This window comes from Atractosteus spatula, chromosome 2 (genome assembly GCF_055471065.1).
Source record: "Atractosteus spatula isolate fAtrSpa1 chromosome 2, fAtrSpa1.hap1, whole genome shotgun sequence".
Lineage (NCBI taxonomy): Eukaryota > Metazoa > Chordata > Actinopteri > Semionotiformes > Lepisosteidae > Atractosteus > Atractosteus spatula.
In genome coordinates, this window is record NC_142707.1 from 58,047,835 (window position 1) to 58,061,808 (window position 13,974).

Genomic DNA, 13,974 nt, shown 5'->3' on the forward strand with positions numbered 1-13,974 from the left:
TAACATTTGTTCATCTCCAATTAAGTTAATTGTAAAAAGTTTATCATTTTTGTTGTAAGAAGAACAGCACATAAATATACAGTATAAAGAATTTTATCGTATACTGGGTCACTGAAAGCAGCAGTTAGTACGCTGTTCTGTACTAAACTAGCATGCTAAATGCAACAAACATGGCTGCTGAAATCAGTCTCCAGCTCCATACTAAAAATGTTCTCATTTACCCAAAGTAACAGCTGCTGTAATGATATTACATTCAGGACTAAGTTAGTACAGGTCTTGCTAATCATCCATACATTTTTTTTATGGTCAAAGGCAAGCCAGAGCCTATCCCAGCCAGCAAAGGGCACAAGGCAGCATATACCCTGGACAGGACATCAGTCCATCACAGGGCAGAGACACAAACAAACACACACAGCAGGGCCAATTTTCCCATGATCACAGGGAGAATGTGGAGAGAGGGACTGTACAGAGCAGCTCTCGTGGCTCACATGAGAAGATCTGGTACCCTTATTCCCTTATTATTACAGCAGGGCATGCTAATCACAGAGAGTAAAAGCGAGGAGAAGAGGGAGAGAAAGACAGGTGCTGTTCTTCAGAAAGTCCCAGGCAATAAAAAAGAGAGAGCAGTGGTCTCTCAGTCCTTTTATAGGGGTGAAAAAGGCAGGAAAGGGGTGATCCAGAGGGGAAGTGGAAAAAGGCATAGTCCATTCTCAGGGGGTGAGGGAGTATATGAGTGAGTTACTGACTTCTGAGATCTAGATTGAGATCTTATTCTGTAAAGGGACGTAAACTGCTCTTAAGGCAAACCAGATACAGTAGTTACACAGAATGTGTCTCTTAGAGATGGAACAGGTGACTCATCCCAACCCTTAGCAAGATTGTGGAGGACAGTGTGTGACGCAGTGATGCTGCTGGCTTGTACTGGATGGGTACATAGACCAAATTAGAGACAAGCAAAGAGCTGTTTTAAAATCCCAAAGATTCTCTCAGTGTGGGCTCTTACTTTATTATCATGTATCACTTATTGACTGCTCTATCACAGCTCTGTATGATACGTGTGGGGATGCAATGACTCCTCTGATTGTGTAAAAATCACAGTGCTCTCGTGTGCACACATAATATCGCCACCACAAAAACACAGTGGCAAATAAAAAATAAGATTGACATAACCTGGAGTGTCAGGTCATTATTCAGCAAAACAATTGAGCCAAAGAGGATCAATACTTATTTTATTGTGTTTATACAGTACAGCATATTCACACTCTCATCTAGACTATGTGAGGATGCAATAGAAAAGCAAAATAATGTTAGAATATATTGTAAAAAGTCATTGAATTCAAATCAAGGGATGTTATATTAATATTTTCAAATACTCTACTAAGACCTCATTTAGAATATAGTGTACATTTGTGGTCACGATATTATAAAAATATATTGTTGCTAGGGTGTTATTTTGATGAAGTGGTTAACATTGCTGCTTTCAGTGCTGGAGCCCTGGGTTCAGTTTCTGGGGTGTTATCTGCATTGAGTTTGAACTTGAACTTAAACTTTATTGCCATATGTAATCGATACATGTACTGGTACAATGGAATTCTTACAGAAAGTCTCTCAATTGTTAAAAAAATGTGTAAAAAAGTGCAGATAGTGCATCAAGACAATATACTGTAATGCGATGGGTTTGGCGATGATGGAGACAGGAATTCAGGCTCTTGTTAACTGAGAACACAGCGCTTTATTAATCGGATGTGCGTCCAGCACAACAACCACAACAGGGGGAGAGAGAGAGAGACGGACAAACAGGCTACAACACACTGGGGTCAATTCAGGTACAGTTACACAGGTATAAGGTAGAAATAGGGTACATGTATAAAAGGGGTGCAAAACCAGAGAAACTATTTACAGTCCGGGCGATCTCGCGACTGTGTACACCAGTTCCACAATTGGTCAGCTGCACTGGCCAGTGGCTCTCCTAGTCCCCGCCCCGGCCACCACTACTCCCGTCCTGCCCCTCGCCGCGCACCCCAGCCGGGCGCTCTTCAGGCCGCAAAGCCAGGCGAGAGTGCTACAATACAAACAGAGTAGATAGATAGATAAGACTTTATTGATCCCAAATGGAAATTGATGACAATCAATTGTAGACAAGTAGAAGCAAACAGTTCGAATGTAAACAATGCAGACATGTAAACTATTACTGCAGATGTGCAATAAATAAAATTACAATGAGGTAGATGGTGTAGATGTGGTCGAAGGGGCATGGCCAAATGTGCCCGCCAATTGCACTGCTTGTGTGTAGAAGCTATTAAAGAATCTAGTGATAAGTGTCCATATGCTCTTGTTTCTCTTGCCTGAGGGCAATGGGGTTAAGAGCTCATGCCTGGGGTGGTGACTGTCCTCTGTGATGGCCAGAATTCTACCATGGCAGCAGCCCACATAGAGCTGTTTAATCTCGGTGAGACCACAGCCGATGATCTTCTGGGCCACATTCACAATTCTCTGCAGTGCCTTTCTCTCCCGAGAAAAGGTTTTGCCATACCACACAGTGAGAGCGTTCTCAGTGCAGCGGTAGAAATTCACCAACACAGGTATTAGCGTCCCCCATCACTTGAGGCACCTCAGGAAATAGAGGCACTGCTGAGCCTTCTTCAAGATAATGTCCGTGTTTACAGTCCAGGTTAGGTCATTAGAAATGTGAATTCACAAAAACCTAGAACTGGTGACTGTTTCCACTTCCTTCCATCAATACTGAGTGGGCTATGAGTGTGCAGCCTGTGTCTCCAAAAGTCCACTCTTTGTTCTTTTGTTTTACTCACGTTCAAGTCCAGGTTATTGCTATGACACCACCTCATATATCTTGATAACTAATGAAGTAAGTGTAGACAGGACCTTTGCTGCAAGTCAGTACATTTATACTTCACTGCTCCTATAAGAACAGACCTTGCAAAGAATGCCTTGAATGGAATCTGTAGATCTGCTGTTTTCTTTGATCTATTCTTAGAAGAATGCTAATTCATTATTTGTAAGGCTACCTGAAAAACTGGATTGTTGAGTTTTTTCTATTTGTATTCTTTTTACAACATAAGTAAAAAGAGACTGTCCAAGGTGTCACCAACAATAAGGAGAATAATTTCAAACTAGACTGTAACAATGTGTAAAACTCAAGTGTCACACAGTTAATCTGATTCTTGTTGATATTCAACATGGGTTTAGAAAAAGGGTGTCTTGCTTAACCCATTAGACTTCTTTCAATAAGCAACAACAGTAATGGATTTTAACAAAGCACCTGATATAGTATTATTGTGAGTCAGGGGGGTTTTTAAAATGTCTGTAAGAAGTAATGCAACTTATTCTAGAAAGGGATCTTTACCCATGCCAAGGTTCCAGTTTGTCTGGGGTCTCTAGATAGTGAGTATCAGTGTACTGACACAGCTGTGAATGGTATCTGGTAAAATAACAGCCTAGTTTGACTGGACCACATAATGGGTTACCATGTCAATTCAGAAACACTGGCCCAGAGACACAAGAGAGTTCAACGAGACGAACAGAAGCTAATAATTTCTCCATGTAAGTTCTCTATTGGGCATGTGGCTTTCCTCCAGGTGCCCTGGTTTCCTTCTGCAGTCCAAAGACATACTGGTGGGTTAATGGCTTCTGGGAAAATTAGCCCTGGTGTGAGTGTGTATGTGTGCCCTGGGTTGGAGTTGAATCCTATCCAGGTATCCTGCCTTATACCTGTTGCTTGCTGGGACAGGCTCCAGCTCCCTTGCAACCCTGTATTGGATAAAGTGGTTAGAAAATGGATGGATGAAATATGTAATGATGTTCTTAAAATGTGCATAGAATGGCTTATGTAATTAAATTCTACCCTTCATATTTTTGTAGGGGTTAAATCATATTCACCAGATAACACTAGATGCATCACACTTACCCAAGATGCAATGTTTCTCACTCTTCAACGTCCCTGTTGTCTTCAAGTAATATCACTCTTAGGAAGATACTGCTGAACTAAATTGGTACTTGCTGTCATCATGATTAAGGCATAGCAGGGTGTTCGTTAAGGGGAATTGGAATAAGATCCATTCTGCCACTAGATGCGATAGTCGAAGGCCTTTATCACGTGTAAATAGTTTCACTGGGTGTCAAATTGTTGTTATTATTATTCTTATTATTGAGAGGTAGATTACATATTCTTACATCGCTATTAATGATGTTTTGGATATATAAAGTGCTTTTACAGTTTTAGTAATAGTTGGATTTTAGGAAACAGTCAGGAGAGACTGTTAGAGTTTAGCAGTAATAGAGTAATGGGCTTCTCTTGAGTCTTTGGAGTACGAGACCTACAGTATGATCTCTGCAAAAAGAAGTCTTCTGCAACATACAGTGTTGTCCTCATGAGTTCTAATCTGTTCTGATTGCTGCAGCAACCTTGTTTACGATAGTGATCAGACACAAAGACAATTTTGACTTTGAAACCTAGGAGTTTAAAAGTATGTAAATAAAATGACCAGAAATAAAAATGCTGACATTTTACCTATGTAGTTAAGGTTGCACAGAGAGATACAGAACGCTGTACATTTTAGAACATCAATACATTTTCTTTACAAGGTTAATTAGCAAGCTTGATTAATATAACAAATGGCTTCAATGTATATCTAACATAATCCAGAGTCATGGAGGGATACAGGCTGATAATCTGTCATTATCATATTACTGACATATCTGCTTTTTGATTCAAGAGGTCAGAGCACTTTCACTGTGAGGAGTCCTACACCTGGATTATTACTGTTCATTTTGATTTGATTTTTGACATGTTGTAGTCAATTGGGGAGTTTGCATTTCCTCCCAGTGTTTGCTACAGAGAGTCTGATCAAAAACATGCAGATCAGGTTTGATCAGGTATTCTAAATTTCCTAATTTCACGGTAAGAGTCTGTCCCCAGCATGACCAGTGTATGGGCTTTGATCCAAATACGACCAACGAGCTAGTTTCAAGTACAACTAATACTGGTCATGATTTAAAAAGAACCAAATAAGCATGGTAGTCTGAATGGCTTCCTCTCATTTTATCAATTAGTTTTCCTAATGCAACAAAGCTCTTATGTTTCACTCCCAAAACACATGAAGGGCGCTAATCTCCCAGCACCACAGAATGTCAAAGTTTTACAATTACTCTTTTCAAACTGGGTAGCAGGGGAAAAAATTGTATTCCTAACTTGAAAATGAAAGTTAACCTTTCAGCTAGGACTCATTTAATCCATAAAGTTAAAATGAATTTAATAGCTGAGATCTGCAAGATGATGAGGTTCAATTGCAATAAATAAGACATCATCTGAATATTTTGGTTGCTGAAAACAAACTGCGGATAGTCTTCCTAGTTATGCTTTTCGCAAAGAAATTAAACCTGTTTTGGAGCAAACTATTTCTCAGAACAATCTCTCAGGTTGTAGTGTTTACTGATATGTCATATGTGCAGCCACCTTTAACTCCTCCTACTTTTTCAAGGTATTAGTTACAGAAAGCATGTGAGTCTTTTTCATCCACACACAGGGATCTGTTGTCTGATGTGCTGTCCCTACAGTAACATTTCTGCTGTGTCACAATGGGTTCAAGGCTGTTTATAATTCTGCTTGTGGTGCATTCTGGTGAGTGAAATATCTCTCATTTATTATAAAGAATAAAAAAATAAATGTGTTGACTTAATACTCTGACATTAAATTAATATGAAGAAAGAAATCACAAAAGTAGGAAAGGTAAGAACACATACCACATGGTGAAGGGTTGAACATTAAAGACCTAAAGAAATATAGTCAGGTTTAATATCCTCCATTTTGAAGTCAAGTATTCCAAAGGAACCGAGTAAATATGATGTTTCACACATGTAGCTAAAGAAAAGTATTTGTATTAAAAAAGTATTTTTAACAGACTGACTTGATTAGCCTAGTCTGTCAGCAGCTGTATCACTCTGCAACTCATACAGTACCTAGCAACACACCGAAGGTAAGCAGGTATGAGCCTACTGGAAGAGTATTAGAAGGGCCAGTAGTTCACAGGCGTTCACCCTGTGTGGCTTTATGCCCCAGTATAGTGACGGGGACACTATACTGTAAAACAGCCCTGTCCTTCTGGTGAGATGTAAAACCGAGGCCCTGACTCTCTCTGGTCATTACAAATCCAAGGGCATTTCTCAAAAAAGATAGGAGTGTTACCCTGGCATGCTGGCCAAACGTCCCCCTGGCGTTTACCAGTCATGGCCTCCTAATAATCCCCATCTGTGAATTTGCTTCATCACACTGCTCTCCTCCCCACTGATAGCTGATGTGTGGTCAGCGTTCTGACACACTATGGTTGCCGTCATATCATCCAGGTGGATGCTGCGAATTGGTGGTGGTGGAGGGGAGTCCCCATTACCTGTAAAGTGCATTGAGTGGAGTGTCCTCAAAACACTGTAGAAGTGTACGGAATTATTATTGTTATTAATTTTTTTTAATCTGCATTCTGCATTTACAATTGTTTTCTACTTGTGTTTAGGATGATCTTTCATATCAGTTAATATGCTTAAATGACAATGGAGTTAAATGCATGTAGTTATTTAAAATCTTAAAATTATGTTTTTGATTTTTGTTCCTGCATGTTTCAAAACAGTGACAACAACCTTCTTGCAAGGGCAAATTTCTCTTTTCCCTGTTTTTGAAATGGCATTCGTCATATGCTTACACAATTTGTTTACAGTTTACGTTATGTCCATTTAAATTTAAGATTCCTCTAGCAGTTCTTATACACTCTTTATTGATTCTCAATCATGACCTAACCCAGGGCTGGCTGATCATTATGTCAGAAACTGGGGGAGGGAGTGTGGCGTGGGGCGCTGTGGGGTATGAGAGTGTGTGTGTTGGGACAGGGGGTGGGTATTGTGCCAGAATCTGCCTGCAGAAAGGTTTCCCAGGCTACTGTCTGCCCTGATCTCTAGTCTTATACAGGAAGTAAATGCAAAATTAGAGTTTCTTTATTGTAAATGAACCCTGCAATTGGCTGTCATGCTCTACAATATTTAAAGAATGAAGTTTGGCCAGTCACTGCTTGCATGACGTCAGGATCAGCCAGTGATTGCTTTGGTAACACTCAAGGATTAATGCCTTCTGTCTTGACAGTGGCACAATGTTCCTTGTTCCTTATAGAGTCACCTCTTCTTTCTGGTTTTTCTGGTTGTCTGATGACAATAGTTGGTTGATGTCTGTTATTAATACAAAATGCCATTTTTGTTTTATAGAATTCAGAAAAACATTCCTCAAGGAATTCCATTTATAGATTCATTTCAATTCTTATCAGTCTGAAATCCAGTTTTCAAAAGCAACGGGGGGTGGGTATTGTGCCAGAATCTGCCTGCAGAAAGATTTCCCAGGCTATTGTCTGCCCTGATCTCTAGTCCTATACGGGAAGCAAAAGCAAAATTAGAGTTTCTTTATTGTAAATGAACCCTGCAATTGGCTGTCATGCTCTACAATATTTAAAGAATGAAGTTTGGCCAGTCACTGCTTGCATGACGTCAGGATCAGCCAGTGATTGCTTTGGTAACACTCAAGGATTAATGCCTTCTGTCTTGACAGTGGCACAATGTTCCTTGTTCCTTATAGAGTCACCTCTTCTTTCTGGTTTTTCTGGTTGTCTGATGACAATAGTTGGTTGATGTCTGTTATTAATACAAAATGCCATTTTTGTTTTATAGAATTCAGAAAAACATTCCTCAAGGAATTCCATTTATAGATTCATTTCAATTCTCATCAGTCTAAAATCCAGTTTTCAATACAGACATGAGCAGGACAGCAGGCTTTTGAACTCAGCTGACAGCATTATCAGCATTTATATTAGACAATTGCTAATTGGACAGATATAGCTATTTAAAATGATAAAAATCAAAAGAAAGTGTTTTAATAGTAATAACATCTGTGTCATTTCAGCCAGCAAATACTGTACCATAACAGTAGATCAAGTAAAACAGAAGAGTACTAGCACATAATATTATAAGGGATAATTTTTAATGGAGTTAACACTCATTAAAGTTTCGTATTATGCATTAAACCACCAATATATTAATATTAAAAATAAAAATACAATAACAATGAGAAAGAAACAGTTCAATAGCAGGAAGATACACTTTGTTAATATGTTAATAAAATACCAATCACGTGGTTTAGAAAGATTTTAAATACCTAATTTCTAATGTTAAATCTCCTTTGTGAAAAAAACATACTAGATCTAAAGCAGTTAATAATAATAAAGGAGACCATAGAGAACACTGACTGATCAATTGGTAAACAAATGGTATCTATGACCATTTGTGTATTAATAATCAATACATCAATAATTTGGCCTTATATAGTGCCTTTCAGTCAAGAGCAATCTCAAGGCAGTTTACATAAATTCTACATTAAAAATGTGCAATAAGTGTATAAAATACAAACATATATAAATTATTAAATTCATAGAAAAATATGTTAGTAATTGAAGGCCATCGAGAAGCCTTGAGGTGAAGTGGTAGAAATTTAATGAAAGAGAACCATCTAACTCAAAAGATAAATCGGTGGTCTGAGAATGTAAGTAAATAATGGAACAAGAACAATAACATACAAAAATGAATAGGAATTTAGTAGCAGAGGCGCAGATTAAAGTACTGCCATGAGATGGTTGAAACAAGCATTTAAATGATGAAATATTCAAGTAAAAAAAAAAGAGAGAGATCGACTCAAAACAGATCAGTGACACAGCTGCAGCAGTGTATGCAGAATGACAACAGAATAACTCCCCGAGTATCAGATATTCATGTGAGAGTATACTTGCCTTCTTTGTGCAACCAAAAAAGCGCTTGGATTCTTAGAAATTAAGTTACAGGAGTTCATATCCATAACACCCAGAGCTCAGGATAATGAGGACAAACCCTATAGACGGTGTGAAGTCTGACATGAAGAGAGTGACCTCTGCTGAAAAGAAATAAGATTACACCTATGTGATGAAGGATGACACAGCACAAATATGAGCCTTGTAAAATAAATAAAAGTAAACTTTCCTGAACTTTCTTCTGGGTCTCATTTTGTTTTGTTTTGAAATATATTTATACAAATGCTTGGCAGTTTACACTTTTTGAAAAACAGCAATTAGCTACTTACCTACGCAAAGATCTAATTAAGAGATCTTTGCGTGAAAATGACTTGTTGTGGCATCTTTTAAAAATGCTTAATTTTGTAACTGTCAATGGTTTTGATACTTGTAATTTAAAAACAAATGATAAAATCCTGAAAAATCTATTGCTTGTGTCTGAAGCTCAGAATTGAATTGATCTCACCGTGATGAAATAATACAGCTGAAGGTGAGAAGATATAGGTCAGTACAGAAATGTACCATCATTCTTCTTTTATTTTCTTCTTCAGTGTCTTCCATCGATGAAAGAAAAGCATTAGAGGGGACAGAAGTCATTCTTCCTTGCTTTGGTAATGTAAGTGAGGTTGAATCTGGAGTGGTCAGATGGTACAAAGCAGGGCTTGAGAATCCAGTCCTAGATCTCAACATAAATGAAGACAAACACACTCAATACTCAGAGGACTTCTTGCTTTCTGGAGATCCGTTGCTCTTTGATTTCTCCTTGAGTATTTTGAATGTCCAAGAGCAGAATGCTGGAACTTACAGCTGTTTGGGAAGAAATGGAGAGAATTACACTGCAATAAATACCGTTGTACTGCTTGTGAAAGGTGAGTAAAGATAATGATATATTCAGATTTCCTGTTTCAATCTGCATCTTGAATATACATATGTATTCTATATACAGTACTTTGCAAATGTTTCCCCACTTTTCTGATGATGTCCCATTTTTGTTGAATTACAAATGATGTGTTCACATTTTTTAGACAGAACACTTTAATGGGTGAAATATCCAACTCAAGATTTCGATTGGGCCACTCAAGGGCACTCACTCTCTTCTTGACAAAACCACTCCAGTGTGGCTTTGGCCTTATAAGTATTCATTGTGCTGAAATGTGGATTTTCTCTAGAAGTTTTAGATTACATTACATTTGTTGTTGTGAATGATGTGCAATAGGTAATGATCTTAAATCTTACTTCTATGCTAAAGAGTGCTTATTTGCAGTTAGGGTTTCTCCTGGTTCTATATTGCATCTCTGTAGTATTCTCCTTCAGCCATTCTTTAACTGGTTACTGCCTTGAAAGTGTAGCGTTGAAGCAGAAGAACCACGAATGCTCAGTAGCTCCGTGTTTAGTATTGTATCTTTTAAGTTTATGCTGCAATGTGAAATGAATGCACCATACAGTATGTTTCCATACTCCTGTGAGACAGAATGTTACAAGCCTCTATACTATTTAGGTTCAAATTTATTTAATACATTTTTTCCGATTTCTTTGAACAGACATGACTTTTTAAATTGTATGTGTGTGTATATATAACTTGGTTTATGGAAAACACACTTTTTTTACATTTATGATCCACCGTGCTCATATTCAGCTTATGAGTGCCGGTATGTTCTGTCTATAGTCTTCTTTCACAAAGAGAGAAGGAAAGAAAAATGAAAGAAATTGAAACAAGAATCAACAAGAACACAGTAAACAATGTACTGACTGTATCAACTTTCAAATAACGCCTTCAACAAAACAGTACAACCTTTTACTTCAAATAATGTTGTTTCAATAATGAGTGCCCCATTCTAAAAGCTGCATGTACAGTAACTGTGTAATTGTGTAAAACTTAATTTTATTGTGTGCTTTACAGTTCCTTCCACTCTTGTGCCAGTTCCCTTGCCCGAATTAAGACACAAACATAACGACAATGATGGTGATGATGATAATGACAGTTATGAGGACAACTACCTCAAACCTGAAGCCACAGGAAAATTTCCAATAGCAGCCATTGTTGTACCTGTTGTAATTGGGATACTCCTAGTGGCTGCAATTGTTTTGGGTGAGTAAATGTAACAGGGCCCTGGTGTGAGTGTGTGCATACCAGTGTCTGTGTGTCTGCCCTCCATTGAACTGGTGTCCCGTCCATTGTATATCCTGCCTTGTGCCTGTTGCTTCCCAGGAGAGGCTCCGGCTTCCCCTCAGGCCAGAATAGGATAAAAAGGTTAGAAAATGGATAGCTGTTACAAGACATTACATTCTATTGCAGAAAAGGATCCCTGGCCTTGAAAATCTGGAGATTATAGGATTCTCCTGCAGCAGATCTCTTGCAGATCTACTGTAGTCTTTGGTGTAATGGAGGATGTCACTGGCTAAGGAGCAGCACTGTGTATGCTCTGACTGACCTTGATCGATTCTTGATGGGGTCAGAGTCATCTGCAAGCCATGACATCAGATGAATTGAAAAATAAAAGTATCACCGTAACCCAACAGAGATGTGCTGTATTACCATCTAACATAATACACTAATAAGATTTCAGTCCCTTTTGAAAGGGAGGCCTCAATGGTAAGAATCTGGATGGAAGGCAAGTGAAAAGAGGAGTACATTGTACTAAGCTTTTCCAAAGAGTGAAATACACCCTGTAGTTGTATGAGATGGAAGTGGCACATCCATACAAATGGAGTGCCCTTGCAGCGCTCTGAAATACAGGGAGAGACGATTTTTAACATTACATTCGTGTGAGACTACAATCTATCAAAATGTGACTGACTACAGTGTTCTTTTTATTGGATCAGCTCACGGCTTCTGGTTTTATATGTTCTCAGTGTCAACATAAAGAATGAACTTATGCATTATTATGTCTGAAAAATATTACTTTCATACTACAGAGGTGACAGTCATTCATTTCCACATTTTATTTTCATAGGCGTTATTCTGTACAAGAAATACTCCCACAGCAGCCCAAAAAAGGTAAAAGATGTCATTTTTATGCATGTGACAATAGGAAAAAAAGTACATGCTTATTCAGTTTTATGTACACATTACAAAATGTACACAGTGTAAAAAGTATTTTGCATTAGAGTGGCCATTCTTTGCCAAGGATTCCTTTAATGTAAACTTAGAGTAAAAGTATGTATTCTAAGAAAATGTTAAACATTGCTATGCTGAAACCTATCAAGAAATACCATTTTGTCAATAATATTCATTTTAAATGAATAGTAATACTGAATGATGGTACTGTAAATGTTTATCATGTTAAACGCCTTATCTTAATTATATTTCCCCACAGCTAAACCAAGTCTCAATCAAGAAGCCCATCCCGAAGGCTGTAGAAAACATCTATGAAGAGAAACCTTATTACATAAACTTTACCTCTTTTCCCATAGAGTAGATGTCTCACTTTTGGACAAGAACTGCAGAAGCATTTTTGTCCAAGAACTTTGCATAACCTTAAGTCTTGCTACCAAAAATATTTTCTCAATCAAAGCACCTTATGTCAGAGTTAAAAATGGAAATAAATAGAACATGTAGATAAAATTCGTACATTAATACAGATTATTCTTTAAAAAATGTGTTTGTCATATATTTAGGCACAACCTTAAACAGATCCACACCATTTGAGATTTAAAGTTTTTCTCATGAAATGCAATTTCAATCATGAACTGAAAGTAGGAAAAGAACTCAGGTAGGACAGGTATTCAATATAGATGTTTTACTTTTATTTCAGTAAATTAAAATATATTGTAGCACCTACAAAGTTCTAGCATTCTCAAGGGGCAATTAAGAACAGGATGAACTATGCCATAGAGGAAATTTCTTCCTCAAAATATGTTTGAATTCCCTTTGATGAGTTCTTAAAATTGGCATGGGATATGAAAAAAAAAAGAAATCAAAGTAAGGGATTAATTGATAATTGACCAACAGTGGTTACAACTGTTTTAATCTTGTTGACTGGGATCCACTCCAAATTACTAAGTCTGAGGTATAGATGGGAATTGGTAATATTCAAAGCCAATAAAAAATGTTTAGGTGCACTACCAAAAAGAAAATATCAATACACTGAAGAATCACTGCATTTCATCTACTCATTTAATGCTTATCTCTTGCACAAGAAATGAGTGAATGAACACAGGAAAATGGACTCTGTAAATAAAAATAGTTTATATGTCCAGTACCTGCATACTGTATATAGACATACTTCATTCACTTTGCTTCAGTAAAATACCAAGCTATGTTACAACAGACAAGTCTTATTTTAATGTCCTGTTTACACCCACTCCTAAACCAGTCAATATTCAACTATTGTGTGCTTAACTTGGTAAGCATCCTGTGCTTCAAGATGCAAAATAGACTCCAAGAGGGCAATGGCAGTGTTTATTTTTAATTTTCTTTTTCATATTTTCTGTCGTGTGATCAATCTGTAAAAAATTATAAAACAATATGAACAGTGTATCATGATGTGGCCGTCTTGATCCAATCTGTGGATAGCTGCAACAACTTTGTGGTGTTGCTTTCCTGTTGAATCATGCTCATGTAAATGTTCAATTTACACTGGGTGCCGCGAGTCACGGGTTGACCACACTTCTCACAACCTGCTGTAACCGTCACACAAGCGGAATCCACCCAAGAGTGGAAACGTTTAATCTTCATTTCTAGGATGTGTTCAAGAATTGGCGTCACTGCTTCATAAATTAGTTTGCATTTATTTGATAAAGTGTACTAAAATACTTATGGTAAATTTCATGTCGATGTTTTTTTTCCAGAAAAATCCAAAACCATAATAGGGGTGTCAAAAACAAAGGAATGTTTGTACAATACAGAAGCCTTGGCATCCGAGTGTGTTTTTTTTAGTTATGACTTGTAAATTGATCTGCAAGGTGTGCTCTTGCAAAACACAAAGTGGCATTTGGATAATGTCATGTAGAATATGCACTTACAGCTTTTAATTATAATTTTTTAAAGTTTGTTTTTAATTTTATAGACTATAAATCACAATATTTACCAAAAACCCTGTTGTGAATTGACAGTGACTGAACATAAGTGCATCTTGATTTCTGGCCATTGAAGTCTTCAGATAAA

General features: G+C 37.5%; 1 protein-coding gene across 1 annotated transcript; it reads left to right on the forward strand.

Annotated features, from left to right (window-relative positions):
- Window positions 1-5,507: 5,507 nt before the first annotated feature.
- On the forward strand, window positions 5,508-13,633 carry LOC148839930 (uncharacterized). The gene is made up of 5 exons (XM_088935230.1): window positions 5,508-5,638; window positions 9,419-9,736; window positions 10,768-10,956; window positions 11,822-11,865; window positions 12,185-13,633. The coding sequence occupies exons 1-5, from the start codon at window positions 5,596-5,598 to the stop codon at window positions 12,284-12,286; spliced, it is 696 nt and encodes a 231-aa protein (XP_088791356.1). The 5' UTR covers window positions 5,508-5,595; the 3' UTR covers window positions 12,287-13,633.
- Window positions 13,634-13,974: the final 341 nt, after the last annotated feature.

What these genes read in the sequence shown, in the direction of transcription:
- LOC148839930 (XM_088935230.1), top strand. Translation starts at nt 5,596, where the DNA reads ATGGGTTCAAGGCTGTTTATAATTCTGCTTGTGGTGCATTCTG. An exon ending in TCTGCTTGTGGTGCATTCTG is followed by an intron (nt 5,639 to 9,418) that starts GTGAGTGAAATA and finishes TTTCTTCTTCAG; the next exon opens with TGTCTTCCATCGATGAAAGA. An exon ending in CCCACAGCAGCCCAAAAAAG is followed by an intron (nt 11,866 to 12,184) that starts GTAAAAGATGTC and finishes ATTTCCCCACAG; the next exon opens with CTAAACCAAGTCTCAATCAA.